Genomic DNA, 9,936 nt, shown 5'->3' with positions numbered 1-9,936 from the left:
TATTATGGACTGGGATCAAGATAGCCATTGACAGCACTAATAACCGTAAAACTCTGGACATTTCATATGTACTAAAAGACGTTAAAAAGTTAAAGTAGCAAAGAGACAATATAGCTCCAGTTTTGGTCCAATTCTGCCTAGACCTGCAAACAGACTGTTATTCTTCAGCTGCTCTAAAAATGTAGCAAATTAAAGGACAGTGTCTGAAGTACACACACAGTCATAATGTAAGACTTTAAATCACAAAGCATTGCTGTATACATGTGTTGTGGAGAAAGTCAAATATATTTGTGTAGTATTTTCAATGTCTGTTTATAAAGGCCTCCTAAATGATCCACACCGGACCTTTAAAGCCCTGTGCTGTAGAAGCTGCTGCAAAGCAGTTCGCGAGTTGAGCTGATTAACACTGTAAATCACTTTCACAGTCCACATAAGCCTTATAAAGACATTCTTAACACAGGGAATGAGGACTTTTACCATTTTACAACACGTGGAAATTATAATAAACTAACAATAGTTTTGATAATATAAGGCTGTTTATGGCTCGGCTTCCGTTAGCTCCTGAAACATTGGAAATAAATGTCAGCGGTGAAAAGCAGATAACACAAACAGTGACAGGTGTGTGCCTCCGCCACACGGACTATTTTACTCCAGCTCAATTAAATCGTCCGTTAAGTTCTTACAGAAATAAGGTGAACTTAATATGCCGTTTTATTCCAAATGTAATCACAAACATGATAACAACCCAACTCATAAAGGAACATTAACGCAGTCGTGCGGTTTTTGACACGAAAAAGAACAACCCAATCGGCACAGAGGATTTTTGAAACATGTACACGCAGACATGTACAAACACATCAGGCTCCTCTTTGTCAGACTCGTTATCGTTGACAAACACCAGTTGCTTTATCAACAGAAACGACGCCCATTTTAAGCTTCAACCTGCTCAAACTAAATAGTCCTCAATGCACGTAAGGGCGAAGCACTACCGTAAATAGAATGTGCTGCTTGACAGAATCCCGACAGGTCCAATCAGATCCCAGCAGGACAGTCGTGTTCGTGACGTATAACTGGGTTCAGCCAATGGCCTTACATTGCTGGGTGTTGACCTCTGCGAGCCGCATCACCACCTTCTCTGCGTCCGTGGCGGATGGATAGTATATAAAAACAAAGCGGTCCAAGTTTTAAAGGGCAGAGTTGTAAAAACTCCCAGGCTGTGGGAGTTAGCGAATAACGTCTCAAGATCCATTTATTCCCCCACTGAAGCCGAGGAAGACCTACCTGGAGCGTTACTACTGAGAGATAACATATTTATTATTTTGTATTGATCTTTTGTATAGGCTTAAGTTGCAATTTGGTGGAGATTCCTCTTGGTGCAAGGAGCAGCCGTAAATTTCCATGTAAGTGTGTATACTTTTATTGTCATCATGTCGCCATAACAGTAATTCCTGTAAAATTATTGAATATCGTCGTGTGTTGTCGTGTATATTAAAACAGTGGCTGGTTTGTTGGATTTCGGTCGTTAAATACCGAGCTGTCGCCGCTGGGCTCATTAGGATGCTACGTCGCTCGTCATGATGCTCCCCACAAGCACGGCTCTTAGTCCGGATTAAAAATATAGTTTTTTAACCTTGTAAGTAAACTATAGACCGTGTCAGAGTCTCTATCACGACACTGTCACGGGAGAACGACCGCTGATAAGCAGCTGATCGGGTCAACCATTAACTAATGTGTGGTGTTCAGATCGAGAGCTGCTGTTTTTTCCTTTGACACCGTTCATTAACTCGGTTTAGCACAATGCTAACACACGGACAACCCCATGGATTATGATCTAACCCGGTGGACGTTATTCCAGTGTGTGGTTTATTTTTGTCACTGTAGGTTGTACAGTCCTCCGTGGTTTCAGACTTGAATAATGATTATGTAACAACAACTGTCATTCTCGCTCTGCTCGGCTCTAGCCCGGTCTCAATGGGGACGTATCGCGAGAATTTCAGAACAATCTCCATAATAATCCTGTTTTAATTTGATAACGCATAGACGGTACATAAAAAAAATTGCACAAAGCCATCTGGTTGCATCGTGACGTCCCAGGAATCCTCAGACATGACCTTGATTGTATAAGCAACCCAATTCAAATCGAAATCACGGTAAAAAAACCAAAACAAACTACTTTTGTTAAACTCGCAGTTTTGAAAAATATTTTCCAGCGCAGTTTATGGTTCAATGTTCTAGATTCAAGGTTTCTACAACAAACATGTAGACACTGTTGAATTTCAGTCTCATTCGAAGGACAGTTGCCAAAATCAGGACCCTACTTTTCCAAAATGGTTATAGGATTAAAAAAAGTGAAAAGCTTTTCAAACCAGATGATTCTAATCTTTAGTCAAGGCAGTTTTGATTGAAACAGCTTAACTGACCAACAGAAGGTTAGTTTTTGTATTTTCAAAAAGTTCTGAAAGGTTTGCTCCCTGTTATTGTTACTGATGCAGGTCATTGATATTAGGAAGGAAGTGTTTTACAAGTTCTACAGAACTTTCTCATCTACACTTTTGGAACAATTTCTGTCAACTGAAATATAAACAACAATTTTTGATTAGCACTTTATTCAAATGTTTTGTCATGAAGTAGCTGCTTCTTTTTTTCCCCCACTGTAGGTACATTCAGTTCCAAGATATTTGCTTAACTTCCTACCATAAATATTTGTTTTCCTAGTTATTTAGTATTCCAGAACTAGTATTCACTAGTATATTAGTTTTTTTTTTAATCCTCAATCCATGTGTATTTGACACTGTCATCACCTTCATCTTTGAAAAGGATAAAAACATTCCCTGATCCACTGAGCACTTAGTCTCGATGGTAAACTTTGCAAAAGTCTCCAATCAAATAGTATTTATTTACAACTAATCATTAGTGTGCGAAACTAAATCCAGTCAGAAAGACTGGTCTGTTAGAGTTAAATAAGAAGCTTTTTTTTCCTCAAATGGGCGTGGGGGAGGGCAGAGAGTTGGATTGTTGGCGTTTTGCCTCAACATGTCCCTGTGCCAGACCCAGTCCATCTGAAATTCTTGTGACTATTGACACCCGCTATCAGATCCTCCGCCCTCCGCAGAGGTCGACCGCGGTTGCGTTTATCTGTCACATTAGACCGCTGGGGAACACACACTGCTGACACAGGCTCTGACTCAGTGGCCCGGGTATATTTATAGCCCGTAGATGTGGTCCAGCTGAGTTGCAGCACCACTGTGTTCAGTGGATTGTAAAAAGTCTGTAGTCGGTCAATACTTATTTATTTATTCATCTGAGGCTCCAGAGTTTTAATATTTCCCTTCTTCTGCCTGTCTATGTTTTGCTTCAGGTTCCTGAGTCTAATCCTGCTCCAGGGAAGAAGGATATTCTCTTTGGCATTGAGCACTTCATCACAGTTTTTCATTCCGTCGATCACTGCTGCCTAGGAGGTTTTTGCAGCGCTCTGGAAAATTAAAAGCAACTCTGTGACGGAAAAGAAACCGGCCAAGCAGCTACTATGCAGCTTGAAATTCAAGTAGCACTCAACTTTATTATTTCCTATTTATACAATAAACTTCCTCGACGACGTGTGAATATCTTTGGCGAGGAGCTGGAGAGGCAGCTGAAAAAGAAGTACGAAGGCCACTGGTATCCAGACAAGCCATACAAAGGCTCAGGGTTCAGGTGCATCCATGTAGGGGAGAAGGTGGACCCTGTGGTGGAGCAGGCAGCCAAAGAGAGCGGGCTGGACATCGACGATGTCCGAAATAACCTCCCTCAGGACCTTAGCGTGTGGATCGACCCGTTTGAGGTTTCCTACCAGATCGGTGAGAAGGGACCGGTCAAGGTGCTATATGTGGACGATAACAGCGAGAACGGGTCAGAGCTGGACAAGGAGATCAAGAACAGCTTTAACCCTGAGGCCCAGGTCTTCATGCCCATCAGTGACTCTGTAGGGGCGTCCTCAGAGTCCAGCTCCCCGTCTCCTCCCTTTGGTCAGTCGGCTGCTGTAAGCCCCTCCTTCATGCCTCGTTCCACCCAACCCCTGACCTTCACTACCGCCACTTTTGCCGCCACCAAATTTGGTTCCACCAAGATGAAGAGCAGCGGCCGTGGAGGCAGCAGTGGGGGCAGCAGCGGCAAGTTGGCACGCACTTCACCAACCAACAACCTGGGCCTGAATGTCAACACCCTGCTGAAGCAGAAAGCCATGTCCACCTCCATGCACTCACTGTACGGGCTGAGCCTGGGCCAGCAGCAGCAGAAAGCTTCTGCCCTTTCTCCCAATGCCAAGGAGTTCGTGTTCCCCAGCCTGCAGGGCCAGGCCAGCCCCGGGGCCGTCTTCCCCGGGGAGGGTTCCCTGGGCAGTCTCGGCCCCCTGCCGTACAGCAATGCCTTTGACATGTTCGCAGCCTACGGAAGCCTCAACGACAAGTCCCTGATGGACGGCCTCAACTTCAGTCTGAGCAACATGCAGTATTCTAACCAGCAATTCCAGCCGGTCATGGCTAACTGAACTCATCATCTTCATCGTCTTCAACTTCATCATCATCCACAAGGTTCTTATTTATGAGTGACGGTGGCTCAAAGAGAAGGAAACAAAATACCAACACACACTTTAGTGAACTGGACTCTGGAGGACCTAGGGTCTAGTCAGTCAGGCAAGCGCATGTGCCCAAGGGCATTTTCTTTCATTCTTTCTTTTTTATGGCGGCCCCTTGAGTTTGGTTTCTACTGAAGAAAAACCTTGTTGTACAAACACATCCAAGTCTGAAAACACGCACTGTTGTTTTTCTTTTCCCTTTTTGCCAACCAAGCACAAATTTTTTTACTATGTTGAGAAAAAAAAATACTGCTAAAAAGTAAGAAAAAAAAACCAAAACAAAACAAAAAAAAACAAAAAAAAACACAAGTTTCAAGTTTGGGCCTCTTACAGTATTTTACAGGTGGTAAGACAAGGCTGATTTTTATGGATTGGCACTACTACGTGGGGTTACTTGGTCTTTTTCTAATTGTATAATTTAATTTAGTACAGAGTTTGTAAGATATCAGAGTATATATTGTTTCTATGACATGGTGTTGCATTTATATCTTTTTACTACTCCAGTGATCTGTGATGGCTGCAGCAGCTTTTCCTTATTTTTGTTTTCTTTTTTTAAAGATAATTGTTAAAGAAATCCATCTCTAAAAAAATACGTCACCTATTCTAAAGATTGTGTACAGAGTATTCCTGAGTGGTGGAATTCAAATGTAGGAATATTTTGCTTTTTTCCTGAAAGATGAATTGTATTTTCTGTTGAAGAGGTGAAAAAAGATTTTTGCTATACTATGGACAAAAATGTAATCGTATGAATATTAATTTTGTACCTACATTGTGCAATACTTGATAAAAAAAATACGGTATAACAAAGTATTTTGAGTCAGTGTCTTACATGTCAAGAGGGACTGAAATAGTTTATATTGTTAAGTTTGTATTAAATGCTTAAAAATGATATGCTTGTCTTTATTTTTTTTAATTTCATATTTGCACCCTGGTCTTTTTAATAAAATAAACAACAGTTGAACATGAGCTGCGACAAGTTGTTTTCATTTAACTTTGGTTTCAAAGGTAACCTCACAGAGAGAATAATCGACTTTAAATCAGTTCTATATCTAATCTAAAATACCTTTTCTGAACTCATCTGAATTTTAAAAAAAATGAAGGAGCAGAAGTTGCTGCGTGCCTGTCTGCTAAGAAATGCTGATTCTTCTCTCTGGACACTGGTACGGCAGAGTTGGCGTTTGAACTTCACTTCCAGTTGGATGAGCTCCAATAACGTGAAGTGAAAGTATCCTCCTGTAAGATACTCATTTATTTTAGCTTGTACGAAACTTCATTATGTAAACTGCTGATTATACATTAATGGTATGCAGACGTCTGTGTTTGGGTTCAATCTACAGACTTAGCATCACAACCATCAGCAGCTACTGGATCTGTTGTGACGTCAACACTCCAGGGGCAGGGCTCGGGTCACATGACTGGATCATTTGAGAACCTCTGCTCTAGATCCTTTCTGGTTTTCAAAGGCCTTGGATTAGCTCTGCAACGTCACACCTCCAGGGACAGGTGGAGCTGTGTTTACGATACGTGACACTGAGTGAAGCAGAGCAAACCTGCCTCGGCCTCAACCAGCCGCTCTTTGTTTGATTAAATGAAGCTATTATCATGTCTACAGGCCGAAGGTTTTACACTGTGTAGGTGAGTGTGTGTGTGTTGTAATCACTGTTGGGCTGCATCATGTGAAGCAAAGAACAGAGTGGACGGAACAAACCAAACATTGACGTGAGCTCTGCGGCTCCAGCAGCTTAACTCACAAGGGACATAATCACAGCAGCCACTCTGAGGTGAAAACAGCACCTCTGTGTGTTTCTTTGCTCTTAAACCACTCCCCAAACCCCGCTCACCTCGTAGCTGCCTGAACGCTCATAAAGTCTGCGTGAGCTGCTCATAAATGAGGCCTTTTGTGTTGGTTTACACAGTCACTCAGCGATTGATAAAGGTGCGGAAAGGCCCTTTACTGTGGCCCAGTTAGGTAACTGCTGCGACGGGCTTTGAACTGTACTAACTGTCACGGCAGGAAAAAACAGCAGAGACAAGTTTAGTGTCATCCATGACTGGGGCACCAGCCCGACTGGTACAATACAGGAAAATAATGTGGCCCCCACTGTGGGTCAACAATAAAACAGTCACCTTAGAGTTACGCTATATTTCTGTATATATTTTTGTATATATACTGGTATATATACTGCACTGGTAACACGTGGGCCGTTAGCAGTTCAAGTTTTTATCTCAATAATTACTGCTGAGAAACTGCAGTGACTGACTGTGTCCTCTGTGATAAATATTACCAAATTAAACGGATTCATCAATATGGCCTCTGAATGTTCAAAACAACTCCATGTTGAATGGATTTTGGGAGAACGTTAGACGCAGCAGTCTTACAGAGGCTCTGATTGGCTGAGGCGTGTGATGACACCAGTCCCTAGCCTGTACTGATCAACGCTCCACTTCGCTCAAAAACACTGTGTTTTGGTTGTTGAATAAATCTGAAACACAAAGCCTTTTCTCCAGCCTGCCAACCAAACACCCACCAGTTTTGACCTTGAAGGTCCTGGAGAACCAGAAAACAACAACATGATCCAAGTAGACACTTAAAAGTTGGCCAGGAGTGTTGGCAAAAATATTTTGCAATGTCATTCCACAAAAGGGAGATCACATGTGTCTGCCCTGAGTACACTGCTGGTTTTTAAAGTTTTTTTAAATTATTTTTTTCTTCTCTGATGGATTCAGACCAAAAACTGAAGAAGTGTGCTATTGATTTTGGTCAGTGATGTAAAAGAGTGACTTCCCTCCCTCCTCTTCCTACAATAAGAACAAACACAGTGTGTCTGTATCTCCCCTCTGTGTTTGCAAGACAAATTACCCAGAATCCTCCTGCACTACAAAAGTAATTTCTCTGAAACTAAAGGAGGAAGAGGAGCAGCTGATGGAGGATTAGCAGGCAGTGATTATTTTAGCAGCTGTGACTCCACCCATGTCAGACCCACTCCTGGTAGAAACACCTATGTTTGCTTTCATAAGTGCCTTCATGCCTGACAACACACCCTCTGGTTCACTGCCAACATCGTGACAATGCACAGATTTCCTCTGCTTATGTTAAACCGACCATGTTGGTCAGTAAATTCTCTGAGCTGTTGCAGATCCACTCACTTTCTATTTCTGGAAGTGCCGAAAAAAAGAAAAAAAAAATCAATTTTGTTTCGTGTTGCTGTGCTGTAATTAATTAGGTCGGACTGTTCCGGAGCATCTATTCAGCTGTACAGCTCAGATTGTTCCTTTTCAATAAGTACTGAAGTTGTGGAAGACGTGCACACAAAGGGACGCCTGGATGAAAGAGTTGTCAGCTGAATGAGAAACGGTTTTTGGACACAGCCGGGGTTGACAAAGTCAGTGTGAAGACAACCGGTCAAGACTGTGGTTTGACCCTGGGGTCACCACCTGGTTTGGAGAATCAAGAAGATGTCATTCAAAATAAATGACAAATTAAACTCCAAACTTGACAGATAGTACTCCTGATATTTACCCTCGGTACGAACCAAGTTACCACGGCAGTACTACGATAATAGAGTAACATAAAGTACTGCTCTTTATCACACACTACACGGCTTTGTTTATTTACAGCAACAAACACAGCTACTGTGCAAAATCTTTTAACAAAATGCAAAGATGAGATTATTTTCCTCCATACAACATGCTACAGTATTTATGAAGTATGTCATACCTGTATAACCTTAAGAAGTTCTTCTGGGGAATATTTGTCCTTGTTTTGATTGTTTGAAAAAATCAAATATATTAATTAATAATAAAGCAAATATATTTGTCAACTCACATGTTTCACACCTGTCTTTCTTAAGGTCTTAAGGTTTTCTTCATCTAGCACAAATGAAAAGTGTTGGATTGACGAGCGATGAATTGTGAGCTAACGATGGACAGTCACGTGCTTAGAAATGTAACCAATCAAAAACCCTCATTATAACTTTATCTGTTTCTGGCAGTTGGACTCGGTTTTCTAAAAGAATTGAGTTTTAACCACATGGTGAACAGATTGTTCTTCTACACTCAGGCTCACAGCTCAGGTTATTTTACATTTTTAAATAGGATAAATGTCAGTTCAATTAAATAAGAAGCAGCGGTGGACCTGCAGCTGTTGTGTCAGTGCAGCCTAAAAACCTTCATTTTCTCTGTGAACTTTGGTAGAGAGAGGGTACAAATCCTGGTTTTCAGCCTGACAAGGCGGTCTAACTGGGAAATAACGTAATAAATATGCTCTGGAGATATGGTGGACAGAGGAGGGCACAGTATTCTGCTGGCAGCCATGTCTACTGTGAGAACTGAAAGTAATAACCACCATATTTCACACACTTGTTCCAAGAAAATGTACAGTCAGTGGGTCCTGACCATATGTCTGCACTCATACAGCCACACTGCACGAAGTATCCCTTTAATACACACACACACACACACACACACACACACACACACAAGCAGCTCAGCTCCCTGGGATAAACAGGCCCACAGATGGTCTGGTGTCTACCAGCTGGGAGACTCCCAGGGTCCGAGGTGTTGGCTGGCTGTGACTCCGTCCTGTTTGTTCCAGAGAGCGTTCATCTCCTGCTACACTCTGACATTCCTGACCACAGCTTCACATACTAACACACACACACACAGGTACAAAGTGTTCCTTATCATTCTGCTGCACCACTGACACACACACACACACACACACACACACAGCAGATCATCCAGTACAGGCCATGTGTTTGCTCTGAAGGTGTTTCTCAGCCCGCAGGAATTTTCTGTTTGAGGTTTACATGACACCCAAATAAAAAACACTACACATATAAATATAACGGGGGAAAAAAACCATTCATACTGTGTTAACTCTGAATCCACAATGTGTTGAATGTGACATATACACTCAGTATGACTGATGCTGCTATGAAATAATACTACTGTGTTCTTTGTTGTCCTAATCCCAAAATATATTTGTCATTCTAAGCTTCAATTTGAAAACAGTCAGTAAGTGGACTGCATTTTTTGCTAACTCTTAACCAATGTCCAACCGTTTTTGGCTAACGTTTATACAGAGGTGGAGAGAAGAGTAAAGATACTTTCTCCTAATGACATTTTTAGCACCTTTTATACCTCTACGTTTAAATATCAGTTGATTATTAGCTCACACATTTTCATACATGGTGTTTTGTATGCAAGCAACTGTAAGAAGGCGTTACTACAACAAACAAACCATTAACCAATTATTAGTCAGAGCTTACTTTTAAGGTTTTACTGTGTAACTTCACGTCTACAGGCTGTAGATCTGTTCTGTC

General features: G+C 41.7%; 1 protein-coding gene across 1 annotated transcript; it reads left to right on the top strand.

The window, feature by feature from the left end:
• The first annotated feature begins 1,167 nt into the window (after window positions 1-1,167).
• LOC103382271 (protein Tob1-like) lies at window positions 1,168-5,578 on the top strand. Its single transcript, XM_008314994.3, has 2 exons — window positions 1,168-1,400; window positions 3,359-5,578. Exon 2 carries the CDS (start codon window positions 3,527-3,529, stop codon window positions 4,523-4,525), a length of 999 nt encoding a protein of 332 aa, XP_008313216.1. The 5' UTR covers window positions 1,168-1,400; window positions 3,359-3,526; the 3' UTR covers window positions 4,526-5,578.
• The last annotated feature ends 4,358 nt before the right edge of the window (window positions 5,579-9,936 follow it).

Source organism: Cynoglossus semilaevis, chromosome 8 (assembly GCF_000523025.1).
Source record: "Cynoglossus semilaevis isolate Cse_v1.0 chromosome 8, Cse_v1.0, whole genome shotgun sequence".
NCBI classification, from domain to species: Eukaryota; Metazoa; Chordata; class Actinopteri; order Pleuronectiformes; family Cynoglossidae; genus Cynoglossus; species Cynoglossus semilaevis.
Note: the sequence above shows the minus strand (reverse complement) of the source record. Positions and strands in the feature narration are given on the sequence as shown.

Excerpts from the sequence above, each read along its gene's own strand:
- LOC103382271 (XM_008314994.3), top strand. The coding sequence starts at position 3,527 with ATGCAGCTTGAAATTCAAGTAGCACTCAACTTTATTATTTCCTATTTA.